The 25071-nt window shown below is 51.5% G+C and overlaps 3 protein-coding genes across 3 annotated transcripts; 2 read left to right on the forward strand and 1 right to left on the reverse strand.

Moving 5' to 3' along the window:
- Positions 1–714: 714 nt before the first annotated feature.
- LOC137774200 (lymphocyte antigen 6G6e-like) lies at positions 715–2003 on the forward strand. Its single transcript, XM_068559371.1, is given in 4 exon segments — positions 715–766; positions 1464–1589; positions 1697–1981; positions 1984–2003. Coding segments are annotated over 4 exon segments (483 nt in total).
- A 1628-nt stretch (positions 2004–3631) lies between these two features.
- Positions 3632–6349, reverse strand: LY6G6F (lymphocyte antigen 6 family member G6F). The gene is made up of 6 exons (XM_068558352.1): positions 6292–6349; positions 5459–5788; positions 5111–5374; positions 3999–4154; positions 3790–3856; positions 3632–3656 (listed from the first exon to the last, which is right to left on the reverse strand). The coding sequence occupies exons 1-6, from the start codon at positions 6347–6349 to the stop codon at positions 3632–3634; spliced, it is 900 nt and encodes a 299-aa protein (XP_068414453.1).
- A 3208-nt stretch (positions 6350–9557) lies between these two features.
- On the forward strand, positions 9558–23743 carry ABHD16A (abhydrolase domain containing 16A, phospholipase). The gene is made up of 20 exons (XM_068558335.1): positions 9558–9744; positions 10724–10780; positions 11517–11583; positions 11832–11918; positions 14922–15007; positions 16626–16699; positions 16880–17002; positions 18752–18866; positions 18975–19076; positions 20019–20082; positions 20507–20556; positions 21019–21142; positions 21604–21708; positions 21943–22006; positions 22436–22492; positions 22631–22693; positions 22835–22911; positions 22996–23094; positions 23193–23239; positions 23415–23743. The coding sequence occupies exons 1-20, from the start codon at positions 9613–9615 to the stop codon at positions 23496–23498; spliced, it is 1677 nt and encodes a 558-aa protein (XP_068414436.1). The 5' UTR covers positions 9558–9612; the 3' UTR covers positions 23499–23743.
- The last annotated feature ends 1328 nt before the right edge of the window (positions 23744–25071 follow it).

A 25071-nucleotide genomic window follows, 5' to 3' on the forward strand; every position in this document is an offset into this window, starting at 1 on the left:
GCACCAGTGGAAACACATCAGTCCCTCTGGCTGCACCCATGATTAATTCTTTCCTCTAACGCAGTAAGGCTGGGAGAGATAATTATGGGGTAAGAATGTTGAGGCTTGGGGGGATCAAAGGGATCGGAAGCTGGGTGGCGTCCTCCCTTACGCAGCTGCAGCTGGGCTTTGTGTGGGCCCGTGGGTGGGGGATTGTTGAGTCCACACTCAAACACCGCTTGCCAACAGATGTGGGCTGCAAACAGGTCTGGGCCAGGGCTCAAGGTCAAGGAGAGTGACCTTGACAGACTTAAATGCACAGAAGGACAAAAGACAGAGAAACATAACAAGGAGATGAGAGAGCAAAGAACAGCTTGAGACAAGGGGAGGGAGGGAAAGGAGTAGGAGGGAAAGTGACAGACGCTGACAGACACCATTCAGGAGCGACAGACGCAGCTAAGGGTAACAGGCAAACGCTGCGGGAATGGAGAACACCCTCAAGGCAAGAGCGGGCTCTAGTAGGAGGCAGGGAGGATGTGAGAACTGTGAGGCCAGGGTCCCTGCTATGTCAGGCTGCAGAATCTGGTCCGGCTTCTGCCCCACCCTCAGATTCACTCCCTAGGTGTGTTTGTTTACTGCTCCCTCCCTGTCTCGCTCAGATGCTCCATCTCTCCAACTCTAGGATCTCCGTGTGCAGATCACATTCTCCCAGACTCCTGAGCCCCGGGTCCAGCCATGGGCACCTCCAGCATCTTCCTCTGCATTCTGTTCCTCGGTGGGGCACTGGGTAAGGGTGGGCTGGGGAATCCTTGGGGGCTGGGGGCAGGGTGGGGTGGTGGTGCTGGCAGGGGCTTGTGGAGGAGCCTGAGGTCTGGGGGTGGGGGGTGGCGGAGAGGGTGCTGTGAAATGCCAAGGAGGGAGTTGTAGGGGTTTTGGAAAGAAAAGCTACTGGGAATGGTCTCAGGACAGCCTGATGAGGTGGAACAAGAAAAATTTCCTTTCAAAGGCATTTGAGAATAACTGTCTCTTTCCTGTGGCATCTTTGACAAGCCTCTGTCTCCCCTGACCCTTATCTCACCTCCTATTTCTTTGCTGGGCCCCTTGGTCAATGTTAATTCCTATTTTCTCATCTGACTTAGCACCATCTGCTTAACTTCTTCACTGGTACCCCCTCCTTGTCCCGCCCTGGCTTTTTGTGTCATTCTCTGTGTTCATCTCTGATTCTCTTGGCTTCTGTTCATGTCTGTGCGTCTCTCACACTCCCTGTATCCCTCGTGCCTCTGCATCTTTTTCTTTTCCTGTATTATCCCCCCTCCCTTCTCTGTGTCTCTTTTTCTACTTCTGTTTTTCCCTCCATTTCACTGCTCCTCTCTCCCCACTTTGTGTATCACCTCTGTCTATGCATCTCATTCCCAAATCTGGGCTCAGCCTCTCACCTGTCCTGTTTGCCTCTCCTCCGTGCCTGATCTCCACCGACCCCACAGGTCTCGCCACTTCCCCTGCCTGGAGATGGCTCCACTGTTACACCTGCAACTTCGCCAAACCCTGCTACCCTGTTCCTACCGAGTGTCAGGATGATGAAGTTTGTGGCATCAGTATTGGTACCTCAGGGAGGACTCCCTAGGCCTTCCCCACCGCCATCCGTCCTGCCTTTCCTGTGGCCTCATGGCCCTTGCCTCCTTCCTGCCCCTGCCTCAGCATCCCCTCTTTGTCCCATAGAACAGTGAGGTCAAGGAGCGGAAAGCCTGCCTCCCAAGGACCCAGTGCTCTCTGCAGGGCCATGCCACCTGCTGGTCACGCTCCTACACTCCTCAGCACCACTGCTGTGAGCAGGACCTGGGCAATGCGGCCACCCCACCGCATCGGCCCCCCAGCCTCCTCCTCATCACCCCGCTCATCCTCGTGGCCAGCTTCACCTGGGGAGCCCACCTCCTCCACCAGCCTTCAACCCAAGACTCCTCCACTATCACCGTGGCCCTGGAAACACCTGCACAGACACTTCTGCGATCTGCCCAAGAACCTGATCTTGTACAGAGACCTCACACCCCTTGGGCCCAACACCTTCACGGACCCCTCCCCAAACCTGATTCCTACAGGCACTGCTCTAGCCCCTACCTGCCCAGAGGCACCTACCCGGAGCCCAGCCTCATAAAGAACACCTGTTCTAAATCTTTGGTCTTTTCTAGATGTCTGTTGCTGATGCATTCTCTCAGCCCCAGCTCTCTGGCAAGGCAGGTGTTTGACGGAGCTGTGGGTCCCAGGCAAGGGGATCGAAGGGGCACCAGGTGTGATGAGGAGGAGGGTCCTGCTAGGAGAGATTAACTTGGTAGGTCAGGAAGGAGGGCTTGGGGAACTATGAAGAGTAAATATAATAAAAGTGCTATCTGGGAGTTCAGTAACACTGCTCCGTGTGTGTGTGTGTGTGTGTGTGTGCGTGTGCACACGCATGTGCTCTAACAGCAAACTATAGCTGCTTGGTGGGTTGGGCTGGGCTGCTGGCACGTGAACCACAACTTTCACTTCATCCTCCATCTGTCATTGGCATCCTCCTTCTTGCCATTAGCTTAGCTTAAGCCACTGCAGCGTGAAGGCTTTAGGTAAGACTTCTGAGAAAGCTTTTCTCCAGTGAAGCCCAAGCTTGAGTAGACACACAAAGGGGCCCCTGGTGGAGTGGTGAGGGTGTGGCCGGGAGGCCAGCTCATTTCCACCTGAGACTAGGAGCTGGGAGCACCGGTTCCCTCTCCCGCTTCACCAGCCCAGACTTGTCTTGGTTCACTGACAGCCAAGCACGCAGGGCCCAATTACTCACCCCACCAGGGAATTCACCCACCCAGCACAGTGGACACTCCCTCTGCCCAGGGGCCCCCAGGATGTCAGGGTGGTAAGCTGCTCCCTGCTCTGGATGCCACAGTGGAGCGCCTAGGATAAGGGGGGGCCGTGGGGGTGGTGGCCAGGCACAGGTACCCCCATCCTGACTCAGTTCCCTCCACTTCCATCTGAGGAAGTCTGGGGTCTGATTAGAGGTGCTTCTCTCTCAATTTCTTTTCTTTGTGGGGATGAGACAGGGGTGGGGATCTAGCTTAATTTAGAGGCAAGTTGAGTCTTCTTTCCATTCTCTCTGTCCCTCAATCCTCCCACTTTGTACTTCTATTTTTTTTCTCTCTCTCTCCATCTCTTTCCCTTTACCCTGACTTGAGCCTCTTCCCTTCTCTCTTCTTCAATTTCCCCCATTTGTTCTTTGGTTCCCCCATAACTGATTCTCCACCACGGCTCAAGTCTCTGGATTCCTCTGTCTCTTTTCTTCATCCCCACCCCTCCTCAACCCCTTCCAGCTACCCCAAGCTCCCCTCAACCCCATGGTACTGCAGGCTCAGGGCCACCCCTCCACTGGCTTCTGGGAGACAGGAAACCACACTTTTCATAGGTGACATCACAGAATAATGCTTCTCCTTTCCTTCAGCCCCCAGCCCCTTCACACACACACACACACACACACACACACACACACAGAAAGCTTGGCTGCTGGAGACCAGCTGGACTGTGAAGTAGCACTCCCAGCCCCTCCCCGCCTTGCCAAGGTTTTCGGGAATCTTTCAGGTGCCAGATGGCCAGGGAGACAGCAGGTCACACTTCCCAGCAGATGTCGTCGAGATCACCTGGTCTTAGGGGCAGGTGGTCTGTGGGTTTTGCAAAGCAGAAAGACATTAAGGATACTTCTATTCTCCACGTCCTCAGGAACAAGCATCCCATCCCCACCCCAACCTCAGTCTCCTCTGGGATTTAAGCCTCTGCCCCCTAGTTGTTCCTCACCTGAGATGGGCCAAATGGATGTTCTCATAGACCTGGATCTCGGGTTTGAACTGAGGAAACGAGGCATCTGGGGAGAAAGAGCCGTATGAGGTGTGGCAGAGAAGTCACCAGATAACTCAGAGCTATATTCCTTACCCCCCTCCTCCCCTAGAGAAGACAGGGTATAGAGGCAAGATATGAGCCCACCCCTCTGGGAAGGAGGGACTCACTTCTGTGCTTAGTCCCCTGGACCCTCCGCCTCCAGAGCATGACGCTGAGGACCACGATGGTGAAGCCCTGGCCCACTGTGAGCAACAGCATCAGGATCCAGGGTGCACCCCACTCTGTGGAAGGGGCACAGAGCGCAGGGGAGGCATCCATGGAGGCTGCAGGAAGGGCACGAAAAGAAGGATAAGGAGGGAGGCAGGGAGGGGGGTCTATCCCTTGCGCCCCAAAGAAAGGCTTTCCCCCATAGTCTGGTGGGCTCTTCCAAAAGAAGACTTCCTTGCCCCCAATATCCACCACCCCATTTTGCCTGTTTCCAGGCCTCTCACCCTGATCCCATAAACCAACATTGACAGAGAGTGGTGACGCCCCCCTGGCTACACATGGATGGCTAACTCCAGGGTGGACCACCACCAGCCATAACTGCGATTTTTCCCTCAAGCCCTTCACAGTAATCCACCCTTTTAAGAAAAAAAGAAAATGCCTTCTGTTTATTCATTCTTTCATTCATCCACTCCACAGGTATTCGCTGAATGCCCACCACATGCCAGACCCCAGATTAGGTGTGAGGATGTAGAAGGAAATAAAACCCAGTCACTGCCTGTTGGCCTTCGCTTACCAAAATAATGGTCATTTGCTCCTCCCTCCTGCCTTGTAAATGGGTTGTTCTACATCCAATAGCATTCCTTCTCTGTATAATGGACTTTTTATTGTAAAACAATTATATATTTTTTCTCCTTCTGCCTCCACCATCAATGGGCCATTATAACATCAGTGCATATATCCTTTCTTCAAAAGACAACCACCCCAGCAATAATTCTTACCTTCTTCCTCACTGCTAAGGGATATTCCACAAAAATCATAGATTATCCTATTTCTAAACAAAGGTATATTCCACCAGAATTCTTCTTCTCCCTCTTGACTGATGGTCTATTCCATCAGAAAGCTGGCTTAACCAGCCCCCTTCTCTGTTACAGATTCAGTCAGTGAGAAAAAGCCCTCCTCCTACAGGCAGCGGAGGATAAAAACAGCCAATAACAGATTCGCCCCCTCCCCTAGCTAGCAGTGCGGGATGTGTCGGAGGCAACATCCCTTCCCTTAGTGTCCATCAGTTTACCTGCCAGCCTAAAGCTGATCCCTTTGTTCTGAGGCATGAGGCAGCGGATGTTTCTTGGTCTATGTCCCCTGGGCTCAGGAAGCCCTTCCCCAGGACACACCAAGAGCATGGCAGCCCCATCACCCCAGAAGGACTGCACACGCCCCCTCACAGGACCCCTCCCCTCCAGCCAGGTCACAGAGTCCAGGCGTCTGGCGGGGACCACAGAGCACAGCAGGATAGAGCAGGGAGATCCATCTGCAGCCCTCGCAGAGAACTGGGATCCTGGAGGGAGAGAGGGACTCCTCAGTTCTTTGTCTGGGCTTCCCTGGTTCCCAGTGGCCCCTGGTCTGCATGCCCCCCACTCACCTCTGAGCACGGAGACATCATACACCCTCCAGTTCTGGTACCTGTGGTGCTGACCCAGCACGGCGCACCAGTACCGCCCAGCGTCTCCCTCCTTGGACCCTTCCAGCCACAGAGAGTTGTTTCCCAGGAGTTTGAGCCTGGATTCCCTTCCGGGCTTCCCAGGGTCTGGGGCTGGCCTGGCTACTTGGACGTGGGCCACTAAAGCAGTGGACAAGCCTGTTGCCGGACTGCGGAACCAGGACAGGAATTCGTCTCCATGCAGGGTGGGTGGTGAAGGACATGGCAGCTCCATTGCCTCCCCCAGTGCCACATAGATGGCCTGGATGTTGTCTGTGGGGAGGGGGCTGTGTGAGACCAGAGACCTCCATCAGGTCAACAACCCCACCCATCAACCTCCTACCCCTGGCTTCTTCCCCTTCTGGGGTCCCCCAGCACTGGGCCAGACTGTGAGCACATTTCTCAAGTGACAGCTACAAAAAAGTAAGGTGGAGAGAAGAGGGTGGGGCTTTCCCCACCTCTCCTGGCAAGTGAGGGAATCTGAGGGCAAGAGGGAAAAGGCTGGAATAGCTGACAAATGCCCATACCCCTCCCTTTTGTTTCTCCTCTTCTGGATGAGCATTTACTTGTCTGTTCTTATTTTCTAAAGGAAACTGTACCTGACCTGGACCCTCGCTGACTCTGGATCTTTCCCAGTATTAGAGGCAGGGGGAGGTCAACTGGGGTAAATCTATCTTCTTGAGACAGAGGCCTTCCCCAGGCCCCTAAGGAGAAACAGCAGCAGTCCCTCCCAACCCTGTGAATAAGTGAAGGACCCCTCAACTCCTGCTCCTTACCTGCAGCAGCCTGGGGGAGCCCATGTAGGCACAGAAGGAGGAGGAATAAGACAGCCATGGGGAGAGCTTACCAAGTTCTCTTGCCTGGGACCTGCTATCCCCAGGGAGGAAACAGAGCCCAGATAAAGGCCCATACTCCCTAGTCTGGAGTGACATGGGCCTTTGAAGGGGATGGGAATGCTGGGGAGATAAAGCCCAGCTGCATGTCTAATGGGGAAAAAGTGACAGCCACCTTTCTGTGCCAAGAGGGAGAAGACCAAGTTCAGGCCACTCCAAAGATGACCTCTTCACCCTTCAGACTCCACATCAGCTGAAGGACTCAGAACAAAGACTCTCCACGCTAAGAAGCCTGTGCAGAAGGGGTCACGGCTGTCCACCTCCCATCAGTCTGGAAGTACATTCCGTGTTCTCTCCTCCAGCCCAAGAGACACCAGCCATGAGGGAAGAAGCTGAGTCTTCATATTGGTTTCCAGGGAACCCAGCACAAGACTGCACATCCAGTCAGTACTCCCTAAATGACTTAGAATGACTTTCTCTGTGGCTGCCTGGCACATCACAGACTTCTTCTGAGCCCCTGATGAGTATATTAAGTTATTACTCAAGGAGAAGGATAGCAGGGGCCTGGAGAATTCACTGATTCATCCCTTTGCCTCAGGAAGGACTCTCTTAAGGCAGCTCTTCATATTGCTCTAATAGTTTTTAATGTGTTATTTATTTATTTATTTAAAAAATAGACTCCTGGTAAAGCATTTCTTTATTTTTTAAATTAATTAATTAATTTTTATTTTTGGCTGCTTTGGGTCTTCGTTGCTGAGCGCGGGCTTTCTCTAGTTGCGGCGAGCGGGGGCTACTCTTCGTTGCAGTGTGCAGGCTTCTCATTACAGTGGCTTCTCTTCTTGCGGAGCACGGGATCTAGGTGCGCGGGCTTCAGTAGTTGCGGTGCACGGGCTTAGTTGCTCCGCGGCATGTGGGATCTTCCCAGACGAGGGATCGAACCTGTGTCCCCTGCACTGGCACGCAGATTCTTTTTTTTTTTTTTTTTTTGGCACGCAGATTCTTAACCACTGCGCCACCAGGGAAGTCCCAATGTGTTATTTATCTTTAAAGGCTATTTTTTAAAATTGTTTTTGATGAACTATTTCATGCATACCAAAGACTATATCTAATGTACAACTGTATATTGGCTAAAGAAACTGTGGTATATTCACACAACGGAACACTCGATAGCAATTAGAATGAACAAACCACAATGACATGCAACAAGGTTGACTCCCACAAACATAATGAGAGTAAAGAAGCCAGAAACAAAGGGCACATACTGTATGATTCATTTACATAAAGTGCAAAAACAGACAAAAGTAATCTACGAGGTTAGAGATTAAAAGAGTGGTTACCCATGGATGGATCTAGAGGTTATCATATTAAGTGAAGTAAGTCAGAAAGAGAAAGACAGGGACTTCCCTGGTGGTCCAGTGGTTAAAACTCTGCACTCCCGGTGCAGGGGGCCTGGGTTTGATCCCTGGTCGGGAAACTAGATCCCACATGCATGCCACAACTAAGAGTTTGCATGCTTCAACTAAGAGTCTGCATGCCGCAACTAAGAGTCCTCATGCTGCAACTGAAGATCCCGCATGCCACAATGAAGACCCAGCGCAGCCAAAACAAACAAACAAACAAAAAAGAGGTCTTCCCTGGTGGCGCAGTGGTTAAGAATCTGCCTGCCAGTGCAGGGGACATGGGTTCGAGCCCTGGTCGGGGATGATCCCACATGCCACAGAACAACTAAGCCCGTGTGCCACAACTATTGAGCCTGTGCTCTAGAGCCTGTGAGCCACAACTACTGAAGCCCATGCACCTAGATCCCGTGCTCCACAACAAGAGAAGCCACCGCAACGAGAAGCCCGCGCACCACAACGAGAGTAGCCCCCGCTCACCGCAACTAGAGAAAGCCCCCGTGTAGCAACGAAGACCCAACGCAGCCAAAAATAAAGAGAAAGACAAATACCATATGATATCACTTATAGGACACAAATGAATTTATATACGAAACCTACTGACAGACATAGAGAACAGACTTGTGGTTGGGGGGTGGGGTGGGGTGGGGTGGGGTGGGAGAGGGATGGATTGGGAGTTTGGGATTAGCAGGTGCAAACTATTATATATAGAATGGATAAACAACAAGGTCCTACTGTGTAGCACAGGGAACTACATTCAATATCCTGTGATAAACCATAATGGAAAAGAATATGAAAAAGAATGTATCACTTTGCTTAAAGCAGAAATTAACACAACATTGTAAATCAACTATATATGAATAAAATAAATTTAAAAATAAATTCAGATCTAAACAGAAAGAAAAAGTAATGGTTACCCTTGGTGGGGTGGTAGCAACTGGTAGTGATCTGGAGAGGGTCTTCTAGATGCGGTAATGATGTAATGATGTAATCAGATTCCTGATCTGGTGATGACTACATGGACATATTCAATTGGTGCATTTTTCTCTATATGTGTTTACTGCAATGAAAAGCTAAAGGGTTTATATATTATGTAGGTGTAAGGTACTAAGAAAAATAAAACAAACCTCTATATCTATCGAGAAACAGAATATTACCCTTTCAGCCAAAGATCCTCTATGCTGTGTATTATAAATTTGCTCTTTATCTTTCACATACTTGATCATTAAATTTTAAGTGTTTTTGAATTTTGTACTATGGTGTCATGTTGTATGTAATCTTCTGTGGCTTTCTTTTCTCCACTCAACATTATGGTTTTGAAAATTGTTCACGCTTAAGTGCGATAATTCATCCTTTTTTTTTTTAAACCAGTATTTCACACATCTTAACAATATTGAGTCTTCCTATCCATGACCATGGCGTAGCTCTCCATTTACTCAAGCCTTTGTTTACCTCTTTCAGTAATTTTTGTAATTTCCTTCGTAAAATCTTGCATTTCTTTCATTAGACGTATTCCTAGATACCTTTTTTGTTGCTCTTGTCAAACGCTCCTTATCTTAACCCCTCTTTCACACTGTCGCTCGAGAGTCTGCCAATATTAAGGGGTAGAAAGAAGTGACTTAACTATGTCTGATAATATTCTAACTCTCCGCGGTCCAAACGCCTCCAACTAATTTCTGACCATTGCTGTTCCCGTAGCTCCAACTGCAAGAATCCGTGCTGAAAGGGCGCTGAAAATATCTCAACCGCGCGCGAGGCGGAGCCGGTACGTGCTGACGTCAAGGGCACGCAACACCTTAGGGGCCGGGGGAGGGCGGGGCCAGCAGGGGGACCTGCTGCTGAAAGAGCAGCGTCCCGGGCCGGGGCCATGGCGAAGCTGCTGAGCTGCGTCCTAGGCCCCCGGCTCTACAAGATCTACCGGGAAAGGGACTCTGAAAGGGCCCCGTCCAGCGTCCCTGGGACTCCAACTTCAGTCACTAACCCCCCTTCCAGCTCCTGGGTGAGTCGAGTTCTCCCCTGGTTAAAAACATAGTATGGCCCAAACCCCTTTGCGGCCTTTGCTCCCCAGAAGCGCCCATTATTGGAGCCTGCTTGTCAAGCTAGTTTTCCGCAAAGTCTGCGCTCTTTGTGCTTCCTGGGTGAAAGTCACGCCTGTGGACTGGCCGCCTGCTGTATCGCTGTTGTCCAGTGCTTTCTCATTCCGACTGCCACTCCTTGCTTTTTTCCTCTCGCGACCCCTCAACCCTGCCCGTCGTGCTTCATGCCGGTCCCAATTGACTCTTAAGTCCTGGAAGAGACCCTGCGCGGATTCAGGAGCTGGATGATTCTGCCATCAAACTCGCGATTTCCTCTTACTCAGTGCCTCACCCGGTTCCGTTTATCTTCCCTGGCCTTGAATTTCAAAATGACTTCTTCAACATGTCATATGTCCGCTCTCCCCCACCCCACCCGCAGCCTACCTTGGAGACCCCAGGATCATTGCGTTTATGAAAACCTGGGTGGTGGTAGGCTGTGTCCCTAAATGTTCTCTTCCTTTTTATCGGTAGTCTCAGATTATGTTCATTGTCCTCTACAAACTGCCCACCGCCAGCCACATTCTCTTCCTTAATCAGCCTACTCTTATTTCCGATGCTCTTCTTTCCCTCTTAAAGTTGTCATGATGTCTTTCCTTCTCTACCCCTGTCCCCATACGCACACAACCCATTTGAAACTGGGTTGTGAAAAAGAGCAAAAGTCGTCCAATGCTGCTTTCACTTTTGCTTCCAAGTCCAGTGCCCTGTGTTTGTTCTCAGGGTCTGGAGTAGGAAATCAGCTTCTGAGTCAGGGTGGGGAAAAGGGGCTTCCTACAGAGCCAGAGATGTCCTAGGAGAGATGACTCTGGGGGCTAGAACCAGAGGTCACACATCAGGGCTTCTAAAAGGGAAGGTGGAGGACTTGTCAATGAGCAGCGTCCTTAATTCGGCCATCTGTTTTGGCAGGATACGTACTATCAGCCCCGTGCCCTCGAGAAACATGCCGACAGCATCCTGGCACTGGTATGTCTGCCCTGGCATCTGGGACTGCTGCATCTTTTCAGACCCAGCTGCCCTCCTGAACTTTCTCCTCCCCAGACTAGGAGAAGGCAGTGCCCCTGGGGGTGGGGGATGCTCTGGGCTCTGCAGCAGACATCAACACACACACACACACACACACACACACAGATAGCTCTCAAGCGCACATACTTGGTACTCTCCTTTGGCATGTGCACTGCTTTCTCTGGGGCAGCCTGAGCCATGAGGAAGCTGCGTTTACTCTTGGGACCATCCGCAGGTGCGGAGTCCTGCAGTCCCCAGTGACCTGTCCTCCCTGGCAAGTAGCCTCTTTGGCTGCAGAGACAGCTGTTCTCTCTGGCAAGGTTCCCATGGTGACATTTGTGCATCTCTTGGGGACCAGGCCAGGGGCTGTCCTGAGCAGGGCTGATTGAAAAGGCTCGATTAACTTGAGTAGAAAGAGAGACTGGCCTTTAAATGTGATGAAATTATGTCCAGAGATGATTAGAGGAAGAAACTAGAAGCTGTACCTAGTTTTCCAAGCCTCCGTTATGCTCTGACACACTGCCTTCAACAAATAATTGAGCACCTACTGTGTGCATGGTGTCATGCACAGAATAGGTACTTGATATGATATCCCTCAGGTTATCCACTTTGCTCAGAGCCAAGGCCTGGAAATGGCAGACCCGTGTGTGTGTGTGTGTGTGTGTATTGATTGCTTGTCCCTGTCTCTCTGCTACAGGCTTCAGTCTTCTGGTCCATCTCTTACTACTCCTCTCCCTTCGCCTTCTTCTACTTATACAGGAAAGGTCAGTGTGGTTTCAAAGGTGGTGGGACAGGAAACGGGCAGGTCATTGGCAGCTGAGCCAGTCCCCTGATGAGGAAAGGGGACCTGTGATGAGGATGGCTTGGCTTCCCTCTTCCATCAGGCATCTTCTTCCTCTGAGGGTGTGGCTGTCCCCAAAAGAGGGTGTGGGGGGGATGTTGGGGCTGAACTGCAAAGACGAGCTGAGGGGCAGTGGGGAAAGCTTCTCATATAATCCCTCTCCCCCACCAGGTTACTTGAGTTTGTCCAAAGTGGTGCCATTTTCTCACTATGCTGGGACACTGCTTCTACTGCTGGCAGGAGTGGCCTGCCTCCGAGGTAGGTGGAGAGGGAGACTGGTTTGGATCTATCCATCACTGAGTAAATATTCATTAAGTACCTTTGCAAATACAGTTTGGTGCTGAGCCCTGAAGGGAAGTAATTAATGGCCGAGACATGATCTTTTCCTTAAAGGGGTTGAGTTGTAAATATGAACAGATAATTAGCAGAAAGGTTTGCTATTATCTAAAAAAGATGCATATACCCTACAACAGTTCCACATATATCCATGTGTATGTTTGTATTAATCCTTAAGTGGACTCCATGGCCCCTAATAGCAGGATGGATAAATACGTTAGAGGTTATAGTCCTACAACAGAACACCAGAGAGCAAGGCAGATGAACAAGCCAGAGTTACACTCAGCTACACAGATGAATCTCACAGATATAACGTTTTTGGGGTTTTTTGGGCTGCGTTGGGTCTTTGTTGCTGCGCGCGGGCTTTCTCTAGTTGCAGAGAGCGGGGGCTACTCTTCATTGCGGTGCGCAGGCTTTTCATTGCGGTGGCTTCTCTTGTTGCAGAGCACGGGCTCTAGGCGAGTGGGCTTCAGTAGTTGCAGCGGCATGCAGGCTCAGTAGCTGCGGTGCATGGGCTTAGTTGCTCCACGGCATGTGGGATCTTCCCGGACCAGGGCTTGAACCTGTGTCCCCCGCATTGGCAGGCGGATTCTTAACCAGTGCGCCACCAGGGAAGTCCCCCACAGATATAATGTTGAATGAAAGAAGCTGAACACCAAATAATTTATGCAGTATGTTTCCATTTACATAAAGTTCAAAAGGGATGCATATATAAGTGGCAAAACACTAAAGAAAAACAGTCTTGGTTATCTTGAAAGTCAGGAGAGAGATAACCTGGGAGGGGGAGGGAACAGGCTGGGGAGGACTCCTGGTGGGAGGTGGCTTTGTTCTCTTTCTTGACCTGGGTGATCGGCACATGAATGTTTGTATTCTTTAAACTGAATGTATGTTTTATGTACATATGTTATTATCTCACAATTTAAAAAATGAAGAGACAAACCAAATCAGTGCCCTCTGGCGGGGGCACTTGAAGAAAACCAGGTGAGGGGGATGCCTAAGAAGGGAGTGGTGGGGTCAGGAGCTGGACGGCTGCCGTTGGGTCCAGTTCGGGGTGAGGACCTTCTGCCCGTTCTGCCTCCTGATCACCATGGGGCTGGGCTCCCTGCTCAGAGAGGCCCTCCCTGACCACCCTATCTGCAAGTCGCTCCCACTCCTCAGTTTTGTCTTAATTTTAAATTTTATTTATTTTTAATTTGGGGGAGAAATTAAGTACAGAAAAGTCCGTAAAACAAAATATCAGAAAGAACTAAAATGCTTATGTTTTGTGCTACTGCTTCAAATACCTTTTGTCAATAAAATACTAAAGCATTACAGAGTTGGCGTTCCCACTGGAATCTTCCTCAGCCCCATGTTTCTCTTTCCCCAGAAGTAACCATTGTCGTCTGGTGTGTTTTTTTTCCCTAGTCCATATTTTTATACTTTTACAAAATATAGACCTCATTCCATCACATCTAAGCTGCTATGAGTTGTTAAATGCGTACCGATTTCAGAATTTTCAAATGTGAAAAAAAATATGAATCTTAGAATCTGTGCAATATGATAAGTCTAGACAAAATATAGCATTTTGGGGGGTGCATTGTACATTTTTAGCACAAATGACATCCAAATCACTGTGCAGCTTGTTTCATTCTCAGTATTGTTTGGGGGCTCTACCCTTGATGATACATAGCATTCTAGTTCATTCTGGTTTTATTTTCTTTATAGCCCTTATCCCTCTGAAATTTTCTTGTTTACTCATTTATTGTCTTTCTCCAGCCCCACCCCATCCCCAACCAAAATGCCAGCTCTTTGAGGGCCGGGACCTATGTGTCTCGTCTCCTGCTGTCTCTCCCATGTCGGAACAGTGCCTGGCACATGACACCTGTCGGGTTAGTGGTAGCAGAGAAGTCAGGGCTTGAGATTCCTCAGCAGTGAAGGGAGAGCAGATGCGATCGCTGAGGGGCCAAGCAAAGAGAGAAAAGAGCTCAGTGTTGAGAATGACTTTCAATTCAGAGAGAGAAGGAGAAGGGAGGCAGGGGAGGAGCAGCCCAGGAATTGGAAGGAGGCAAAGATGGACCCAGGAAACAGGAGAAAGGAATCTTGACGGACGGGAAGAGTGCTGGGCGGCACAGTTAAAAGAGAATGGGGGGACTTCCCTGGTGGCACAGTGGTTAAGAATCCGCCTGCCAAGGCAGGGGACACAGGTTCGATCCCTGGTCCGGGAAGATCCCACATGCCGCAGAGCAACTAAGCCCCTGTGCCACAGCTACTGAGCCCGCTTGCCACAACTACTGAAGCCTGCCCGCCTAGAGCCCGTGCTCCGCAACAAGAGAAGCCACCTCAATGAGAAGCCTGCATACCTCAACGAAGAGTAGCCCCCGCTCGCCGCAGCTAGAGAAAGCCCGCACGCAGCAACGAAGACCCAACTCAGCAAAAAATAAACAAATAAATTTACTAAAAAAAAAAGAGAGAGAGAGAGAGAGAATGAGGACAGGAAGGGGACTCGGATGCAGTGAGTGAGGAAGTAATTATGGGGCAAGAGCAAGAGCTGTGAAGCCAGATGCAAGGAGTTAGAATATGCAGAAAAGAGATGGAAAGGTAGCATTGGAGAAGGGAGGAGGGAAAAGCAGAGAAACCCAGTGTTAGCAAGAGTGAAGCCTGAGGGCACGTGACAGTGTTTTAAGACTGGGAAGAATGAACATTCTGGAGGGTGGAAGGTCTATAGTCTAGGAAGAAACAAACTGGAGAAGTTAGGGAGGGGAAGAATGCCCTTGCCGGCCACTGGATATGGAGGAGGGGCGTTGGCTCAGGTCTCCTATTTCCCCAGATCCGGGGCCCTCTGTTCCTTTTCCTCTCACTTCTTGCCCATCTCGGATTCTCTTCCTGAAACTTACTTGTCTTGCTTCCCAGTTTTCCTAACACAGTTTCCTATCCTCTCTCCACCAGGCATCGGCCGCTGGACCAACCCCCAGTACCGGCAGTTCATCACCATCTTGGAGGCAACACACAGGAACCGGTCCGCAGAAAACAAGGTGAGACCCTCAACTGCCTCCCCAGAGCACCGGCCCAGCTTCTGCCTGAGCAGGGAGATGTGTTTTGCCACCCGCCACACTGGGCGTTTGCTTGCACATTGCTGGATCCCTTCTCCCCTCCACAAGGGAACTGTCCGCCTGAGGAATTTTTCCTCCCTACCACTTCTGGTGGAATATTCCACTAGAATAATCCTCCACCCTCCATCTGCAAGAATTGCCTGGATGTGGAAACATTCCACAGTGTTTCTTAGAAGGAGGTTTCCTCTCTATCACAACAGCTCATTCTGTAAATGTTTGTTTATTTTTGCTGTGTGCATTGAACACTGTGCTAGTTTTGTTCAGGGATGGGACAAGACAGGCAGGTATGTCCACCCTTGTGCCCAAGAGCACAGTGTGGTGCCAGGAGGGAGAAAGGCTAGGGCAGAGTGTCCTTGGAGTTGTGCCAGCCCAGCCAGTACTAGAGTGTGATTATCTTTGAGAAGGGGCTTTGGGGCCTTATAAAGCTCTTTCCTGTTACACAGGGGTTTCTGGGATCAAACAGCTCTGACCAGCATCATCGTATTGCTGGTTGCTCCACACCACCACTTATGGAGCTGTGTAAAGACATTCCACCATGCCGCTGTCTGACGCATTTTGCATGCACCCTTTCTAATCCTCACAGCAATGGCATGAGGTGGCATTAGTACCCTTATTTATATGTCTGAGGAAACAGAGGCAAAAAGAGGTTACAAGACCCAAGCATAGTCACAGAGCAAGGAAGTGACTAAGCCTGTGTTTGGGTCCAGGTCCGAACAGAGCTTGCCTAAAATTTGCTTCCCTTCATTTTGTTTTGTTTTGCCATTTACATTTTTGTAGAATTTTTCTATTGCTCTCTCTTAGTCCAGTTATTTTTGTAAATGTCAAAAAAAAATTGTCTGTGACAGAAAATAAAAACCTATTCTCAAAGCGCTGGGAGCTCTGGGGGCGGGGGAAGAAATCAGCAGAGTGGAAGACACAGCTCTCCACTGCCCTCAAAAAGCATGTGGACTGACTCGGTGGGGTAACCGGAGGCACAGATGGTCTGGGTGGCATCAGTAGCCCATGGCTGCAGGAGTCGAGGGAAGGGAGGTGCCCGTGAGGATGGAACAGTCAGAGAGGCCTTGATTCAAGTGGTGGCCCAGGTGCAAAGGGGCTACCGTGGGTGTGACTTCCCTCCTTCCCTCTCACCAGACATTTTGATCCTTCAAGATAGAATCATGTAAAGGACCCAGGTGGGGAAGGGAGCGTGACCAGCCAACAGGCTCCCCACCTCCTCCCTCAGAAGCTCCAGCACCTCCAGCCACCCCTCCTGGGGGTGAGTCAGTCTTAGATTTTAGAAAAGCGAAGAGTGGTAGGTTCCTCTTCTGGATGAGGGCAAACAGGCCAGAGTTGATACCTGAGAGGCCATACTCTCTAGCCTGACTTTTCTGGCCCCAGCAGAACTTTCCATCTGCGAACCGGAGGGTGTTGACCTCTGCTTGTCTCCCCATGATGGGTGGGGGCCGGTCCCCTGGATGGTGGGAGTGTTGAGGGTGGGTAGGTGGGCATCCCCACAACTCCCCTTTTCATCCCCTCCCCCATCTCTCTCTGCCCACCACAGAGGCAGCTCGCCAACTACAACTTTGACTTCAGGAGCTGGCCAGTCGATTTCCACTGGGAAGAACCCAGCAGCCGGTGAGGCCCCAGTTCTTTCGCTCCATCCCTGCTCTGTCCCCCACCTCCACCCCTTCTTGGGGTCTAGTGCCTGCCATCCAGCGCCATCTCCTCATTCCTACACCCCACCATCCTACGGACCTCAGACGTCCAGCTTGCTGCTCCTGACCCCATCCTCCCCTGCATCTTTCCATTCCTCAGGAAGGAGTCCCGGGGGGGGCCTTCCCGCTGGGGTGTGGCCCTGCTCCGCCCAGAGCCCCTGCACCGGGGGACTGCAGACACCTTCCTCAACCGAGTCAAGAAGCTGCCTTGTCAGATCACCAGGTGGGAAGCAGCAGGGAAGAGAGGCCAGCTGGGGTGGAGGGAACATAGGGTGCAGGCTCCAGGACAGGGTCTCCATTGTAAGATGACTGGCATTTATTGGGCTTAGTGCCATGTACATTGTATTATTTGTAGCAAAGTATTTAGTTTTTATCCACATCTGTGTGTGAAAAAAAGAGGTTCAGAGAGATCCATAATCTCACAGGTGGTGCCTGAAGAGCTGGGATATTAACACAGTTCTGTCTGACACAACAGCTCTTTCAGTGAGGCTGAGAGGGAAGGGTGAGGTTATGGGTGGGGAGGGGACACACAGCCTTAGCTGCAGCAGGGTCTGGTGTCAGCTGCAGCCCTATCCTGGCCCCGCTGCTCCTTGGTTTTTCCACTTTGAGGCAGCTCCAACTTCTGCGTCCATGAGCAACCTGCCTCATAGGGTTGGTGAGATTTAACATATTCTGAAGGGCTTCCACCTTGCCTGGGTGCCTGAGAGCATGAGGTAAAACCTAAGTAAATCGTGGATGTGGGTACTGATGATGTCTGAAGCAACAACAGTGACCACAGCGGTGCGGCCAGTGTGGGAATTTTCTGTTGCTGGGGGCTAGGAGGCAGGTTGGAGGACACCAAGGAAGTGGATGGACTTAGTGGTCAGTTGTTGACTGTGTGCTGATTGATCAGAGGGGCGAGCCAAGTTTGAGGTTTTGAGGGGGGATGCTGGACAGGGTTGTGCAATGTTCTGGGGACAAATCCTACTTCGGGATTAACTGGAAGTGGTTAACCATCTTTTTCAGGAATAGCACCTATCACATCTCTTTTTTCGATTTATTTATTGATTTATTGATTTTTGGCTGCGTTGGGTCTTCGTTGCTGCGTGTGGGCTTTCTCTAGTTGCGGAGAGCGGGGGCTACTCTTTGTTGTGGTGCACGGGCTGCTCATTGTGGCGGCTTCTCTTGTTGCAGAGCACGGGCTCTAGGCACATGGGCTTCAGTAGTTGTGGCACGTGAGCTCTAGAGCGCAGGCTCAGTAGTTATGGCGCATGGGCTTAGTTGCTCCACAGCATGTGGGATCTTCCCAGACCAGGGCTCGAACCCGTGTCCCCTGCATTGACAGGTGGATTCTTAACCACTGCACCACCAGGGAAGCCCCCTACCGCATCTTATGTGTCTAGATTAGTATATTTGTGCAAGAAATATTTATTAAGCCCCAGAGTACTCTGTGTGAGGCTCTTGGCACCTACTACATGGCAGATACCGGGCATATCGCAATGAACAGTATTATTTATTTGGGGACTTTAATAAATACATTAACAGAATCATAATTGTTAATTACCTTGTTTTACTTGTCATATCAGTATACAGAAAGTATTATCTCATAAAACTTTCAATGTTAATATGTGCATATATGTGTACTAGGCCACAATATAAAGTATTTTAAAAAGGTTGCAGTAAAAAAAGTTTGCAAAGGGAGGGACTTCCCTGGAGGTCCAGTGGTTAGGACTGCACACTTCCACTGCCGAGGGCATGGGTTCAATCCCTGGTCAGGGAACTAAGATCCCGCAAGCCACGTGGCGCAGCCAAAAAACAAACAAACAAAAGTTTGAAAAATTGGTGCATATATTGTTTCGTTAAGTCCTGAAAGAGGCAAACGAAGCTGTGAAGGTCAAAGGTGAAGCAGGCCCCAGAGTCTCTGAGTGCTTGGGTTGGGATGGTCCCTGGGCTCCACTGTGTTGGAGGTTCACTAACCCCATGTTCCCCACAGCTATCTGGTGGCACACACCCTGGGGCGCCGGATGCTGTATCCGGGCTCTGTGTACCTGCTCCAGAAGGCCCTCATGCCTGTGCTGCTGCAGGGGCAGGCCCGGCTGGTGGAAGACGTAAGGCTCCCCTGCCCATGACCACCCCCCCCACACAGCCCTTCTTCCCCCACCCAGGAATGTGGCCTCCTGTCCCTCCAACTTGGCCATTGCATCTCCCCCACTCAGTGTAACGGGCGCCGGGCAAAGCTGCAGGCCTGCGACGGCAATGAGATTGACACCATGTTTGTGGACCGGCGAGGGAGAGCTGAGCCCCAGGGACAGAAGCTGGTGAGAGGGCACAGGGAGCCCAAAGGTAGAGTGTGGGGAGGGCAGTGGAGGTTCTAGAGATCTCAGTTCTACAGCAGCCCTAAGGAAGCACAGTGGGGATAATCCCATCTCCCAGCTCCACCCTAAAGACCTCTTGATGTAGGAAATCCCTGTGATAGGGAAATAGATGAAGGAGTTGACACGCAAGGACCAAAAAGTCATCATCGTAATAGTTACCACTTAGCACTTACCACAGGCAGGGCATATGTTTGAGCCTCACAACAGCCCTGTAAGATAGGTACCATTTATATTAGCCCATTTTACAGATGATGAAACAGAGGCACAGAATAGCTTTTCCAGATCACACAGTTAGTGAGTGGGAGAGCTGGGATTTGAGCCCAGGCAGCCTGGCTGTAAAATCTCCTGTGCCCATGAAGCAGCCCTGGAAAGAGCACTAAGCCAGCAGCGCTGGGTGCTGGGTTCTAGTCCCAGCTCTGCCCAGATGCTCTGAGGGTCTACCCAAGCCCCACCATCCCTGAGCTTTGGCTTGGGGCACCAATAGCGTTTATCTGACCATAATTCTGGAGCCCGAGAGGGAGAGGGAAAGTGATTGGCATACCACACGAAAGAAACAGTCACAGAAAAAATGGACCCCAAAACTAGAAAGGAAAAAAAAATCCATAATCCCATTCCTGAGGGATGGCCACCTGGTAGTCTTCCAAGGAAGAATGGACACTGTGCTGGGGGGTTGAGCATTTCAAGTTGGATCATTCCTCTTCCTCTGAGGGCCCAGTTTGCTAAGCATTTGCATCCACTTTGCCTCTCACTTTACGGACTTCTCTCTCCTTGGAGAGAACAGGAAACGCGCCCTTTCCTCTTTCCTACAAAGCTCCCACAGGCTGCCCTCCCTGCCGCTGGTGGGATTTTTGGTCCCAACTTGGCTCCTTCCTGCTTCCCCTATAGGTGATCTGCTGTGAGGGGAACGCGGGCTTCTATGAAGTGGGCTGCGTCTCCACACCTCTGGAAGGTAGGCCCATGGCTCAGCCCTCTTATCTCTGCCCCTTGGAATGGAATGTCCCCACCTTCCCACATGGCTATGACCTCCCAGGGCCTAACCACTTTCTCTGGGTGAGGTTTGAGACCCCCGCCTTTGGGGAAAAGTCTCCTCCCCATTGCTTTGCTAGCCTTGCATCCTTCCCCTAGGGCTGCGTCCCTAACCTTATTATGCTCTTTGTTCTGTTCCCCGGACCCAACAATCACATCTCTCTCCCTTCTGCTGCCTCAGAACCTTTTTGTCATCTTCCCATTCTGGGAAGGCTTGGAGTTCTTTGCCTCTGAGTTGGGTGTTTAGAACTCCAGTGTCCTTCTGCTCCTTCCCCCAGAGCTGGGGGCAGAGAGTGGTGGAGGCCGTGGTCCATGAGGTCCCAGCCCTTCTTCCCCCTGTGTTACAGCTGGATATTCAGTCCTGGGCTGGAATCATCCCGGCTTTGCTGGAAGCACGGTGAGACCTTCTCTGAAATCCCTTCTTTTTCTGAGTTATGGTCTGTCTCCCTCTGGTCAGCCACTGGCGTTAGGGAAAGGGGCTATATGTTTCTGTAGGGCCTCCCACTCACCTGTGACCTGGGCGCCAAGGGCAGGGAGCTGCAAGCCTCCTCCTGTCACACTGGGGGCTTGGCAGGAGGGGAGGCGGTGGATCTTGCTGTAAACGACTGGTTTCTAGAGAGAACAGCCACTCCCACTGCCCTATTCTTTTTTTCTTTTTCTTTTTTTTTTTTAATGCCACTGACAGGCGTTTATTCTTCCATTAGAGAAGCACTCTGAATTGTCTGTTCAGAGCTGCAGTTCCGTCTTTGCTGTCTGTTGCAGTGTAGCTGCAGGAAGGGTCCATGCTGGGAGGTTGGGGGGTGATGGGCAAGTGGCCTTTTGTGCTGACCCATTCCTGCTTTTGCCTTTCTTCCTGCAGGGGGTGCCGTTCCCACAGAACGAGGCCAATGCCATGGATGTGGTGGTCCAGTTTGCCATCCACCGCCTGGGCTTCCAGCCCCAGGACATCATCATCTATGCCTGGTCCATCGGCGGTTTCACTGGTACCAGCCTCCCTCCTACCCCCCCTACTGTAGGCACATTCAAGCCATCTCTGTGTCCCCCCAGGAGAGGTGGGGAAATGCACTGGTGGCCCAGGAGTGGGGTGGAGGCTTCAAGGAGGAGAGGTGGGATCTCTGAGTGGGTCTGGAAGAAGCTCTCCTTTTTGTGTACACTTCACATTTCCTTCCACCCTTGTGCCCGATTATTAAAAGAAGTAGACCGGGGTCCTGGGGTGGGGACATCAGGGAGTAAATGTCTCCTCCGATATTGTCTTCAGTGCACTTCGTTGTTCTCTCTCCGTCCTCTCCGGGCAGAGCCCTGGCTGAGTGAAGTGAGGGGTTAAGGAGAGACCTGGGGCTCACTTAGTATGCAGGATGGGGTCAGCCTATAGGATCAGTGGGACAAGGGTAGGGGTGGTGGGCCTGCCCTTGGTCCTCACCCTTTTTCCCTGTCCTGGTACCAGCTACGTGGGCAGCCATGTCCTACCCAGACATTAGTGCCGTGATCCTGGATGCCTCCTTTGATGACCTGGTGCCCTTGGCCTTGAAGGTCATGCCAGACAGCTGGAGTGAGTGCAGCTCCCAGGCTTGCCCTTCAGGAAAGAGGTGGGCTGGAACTGGGAGATGTTCTAACTGGAGATGGTTCCCCTTTCTGTGGGTGGGGAGTAGGTCACCCCGTTGTTGAGAAGCAGGAGGACTCCCCTGTCTGGGGACCTCAGTTTTCTATCTCCATGAACAGTGGGGACCTTGGTGTTGAGCAGGGGCTTTGTCTCTGCTGTCCTTTCACATTTCTCTCACTCTAGGGGGCCTGGTGACCAGGACTGTGAGGCAGCATCTCAATCTAAACAACGCAGAGCAACTGTGCAGGTGAGGGCAGGCCAATGTCTAGCGTATAACATCCTTCCCCCACCTCACCCCCCGTAGAGATGCTGCTGGGTGTTCAAATGCTGAAATTAGTACCAAAGTACAAGTACAAGCCACTGCCCCACATTTCCTGAGTGACCCTGCCACCACCACAGCAGGCCCAACCCCTCCCAGCTTCCCTGGGACCCTGGACCTTCTCATGACCTGGCAACCAGTCGGTTCATGCCTGGCACAGCAGGGACCTCCCAGCAAGGCCTGACTTTGAGCAATGCCCATTCTTAAGTATTCTGACTCTCACCCCTGGGTGAAGGGCTAGCCCAGGGGGCCCTGCTGTAGCAGGGGTAAGAATGCAGCCAGTGCAGGGGTGGGGTGGCCAGTTGTCACCTATCTCCCCCTCTGAGCTCTCCCTCCCCACTATGCTGTCCTCTGAAGGTACCAGGGCCCTGTGCTGCTGATCCGCAGAACCAAGGATGAGATCATCACTACCACGTGAGTGCCTGGGAACTTCTGGATCCCAGAGACAGCCAGGGAGTTGCCCCTCCTCCCTCTGCCCACCAGAAAACCAGGTATCCAGAACCTTCCTCCCCAACCTCCAGCCCCTCCAGTGTACATTCTTCTCACCCCCAGGGTTCCTGAGGACATCATGTCTAACCGAGGCAATGACCTCCTGCTGAAGCTCCTGCAGCATCGGTGAGAGCCAGGGTGTGTGTACGCACATACGCACATATGTGTGTGTACTGACACCAGCGCGGGGAGAGGGGGGAGAAGGTTCGGGGATGAGGAGTGAAGAGAACTGGGTCCTGACCTCTTGTCCCGGCACTCCCTCCATAGGTATCCCCGTGTGATGGCAGAGGAGGGTCTTCAAGTGGTGAGGCAGTGGCTGGAGGCCTCCTCACAGCTGGAGGAAGGTGAAAGGGGATCTGGTGAGGGCTTTGGTTGGGGGCCTGGCAAAACCAGGTTGCTGATGGGCACTCCTCTCTCTCCATGACCAGCCTCGATTTACAGCCGATGGGAGGTGGAGGAGGACTGGTGCCTGTCCGTCCTCCACTCCTACCAGGCAGAACATGGGCCTGAATTCCCCTGGAGCGTGGGTAAGGAGTCCTGGGGCAGGAGAAGGGGTTGGGAAGAGCCCAGGAAGGGGGTGAATATCCAGATGCGTGGCCCGTGTTTGAGCACCTCCTCTCTGCAGGGGAGGACATGAGTCCAGAAGGAAGGCGGCAGCTGGCTTTGTTTCTGGTGAGCTAAGGGGTGGGAAGCAGGAAGAGGGTGCCTGAATGGCCAGGGGGCACATGTGGGGCTTGGGGACAGGGGTACCCTGTAAGCACTGGAAGTAGCAGCTTTTGTAGAGTGGGTAGTGGGTTCGGAGGGTGTCTGTGTTCTGCACCCAACCTGTCCCGCCCTCTCCCCTCAGGCTCAGAAGCATCTGCACAATTTCGAAGCCACACACTGTACCCCACTCCCGACCCAGAACTTCCAGATGCCCTGGCACCTCTAGGGACCACACTGGGACTCATTCTGGAAGAATGGATGGGAGGAGACACGAGGAAGGACCCTATTACTTGTTATTCTCTGTTTATTTTGCTGTTTATAGTTTGTGACAAGTGGGGGAACCATCCCCCTTCTCACTGTTCCTCTTGCACGTTTCCCCTCATCCATCCAGCAGTACCTAACCTTCCCCAACACACTCCCTGCATTAAATGAATGGATTATTCCTAATAATTAATAAAAGTATTTTTTCTACTGGCTGGCTAATTTTGTGACTTCCCAGGTGTCCAGGAAGCCAGGGTTGGGAGTGGGGAGAGTCGAAGCTCCAAAGGGCTGGGCTTTGAGAAACCCCAACTCCAGACAGCCAGTTTAACCCTCCCCATCTCTGCTGTCACCTCAGGCAATAGCACGAGCTATCCTTGTGCAGTGGGTCCCCAATCCTCACCCTTCCCTGGCATGCCTAGTACTATCACCACTGTGCAGCCTCCCTGGTGCCTGCCTAGGCCTTCCTGCATACAACCAGCCCAGGAGACCAAGGTTGCCTCCTATTGCTCACAACTCATGGGCTTTGTTGTTTACAAAGTACTTTCTAGCTCCTGATTTTCACCTACTCAGCAATTCTACAGATTTCCAGGTCCAGCCTGCATGGTCTCACCATCAGTACTTCCAGTTTTCCTTGCTTAGCTCTTGCTCTTTCCGTGGGGAGTGAGGAATGGCCTGCTCCCCATGTCTTATGCAGCAAACCCTGCACACCCTCCTCACCGTGTCAAGTCTCTCTCCTCACACCCTCTTTGCAATTCAACAACACAGGGCCTGCCAGGGACCAAGGAGCAGGTGCCAAGGACTCAGGTCTTCCCAGAGCCATACTTTGCCTTTCTGGACAGCTGTTAGAATATTCTTAGTTTGAACCTGAGGAAATTGGTTCCCAATAACTTCCATTCTATTTCCAATCCTTGGACCTCACAGAACAGAATGAGTCCCTTTCCCACCCATCAGTTTGTTACCTGGCCACCTTCTTCCCTTGGAAACCTCTTTTCCAGATGAAATACCCCTAGGTTTACCACCCTGGGTGAACCATTTTGAACAAGATACTTAAGGTGGACAGTATTCTGAGGTCCTGGATACAGCCTCTGGTTAATTTCAGTGTCTCCTCCAACCTCAAAGCACAAAGCTCCCCTGCAATCCCTGGGGCAGAGGCTGTCTGCCCTAACCAGCTCAGCAGCTCCTTAAAGGGAGATATACTGAGTCTCCACTGAAAGGAGTGATCTGAGACTTGTCAGTTGACATGATGCCTCCTATTTGGGGTTAGAAGAGAAGAGGTGACCACAGCTCCAGAATGCTCCACCTTTAGCAAATACTGGAGAGCTGATACTGGCACCCCTCTCCTCTGTCCTGCCCTAGGGAGCAAACAGGGTGGGAAGTGTGGAGCGTGAAGCTGTGGGGCCAGCTGCATGATTCTGAACCTTGCCTTCCAGAGCCATCAGGACAGTTAGCCCCCTGGAAACCAAGTCTTTGTTCAGCTAAGGGAACCTCCTTAAATGCAAACACGGGGTGCCCCACATCTCACACCCTAGACACAAAGG

Source organism: Eschrichtius robustus, chromosome 12 (genome assembly GCF_028021215.1).
Source record: "Eschrichtius robustus isolate mEscRob2 chromosome 12, mEscRob2.pri, whole genome shotgun sequence".
Classification (NCBI taxonomy): Eukaryota; Metazoa; Chordata; class Mammalia; order Artiodactyla; family Eschrichtiidae; genus Eschrichtius; species Eschrichtius robustus.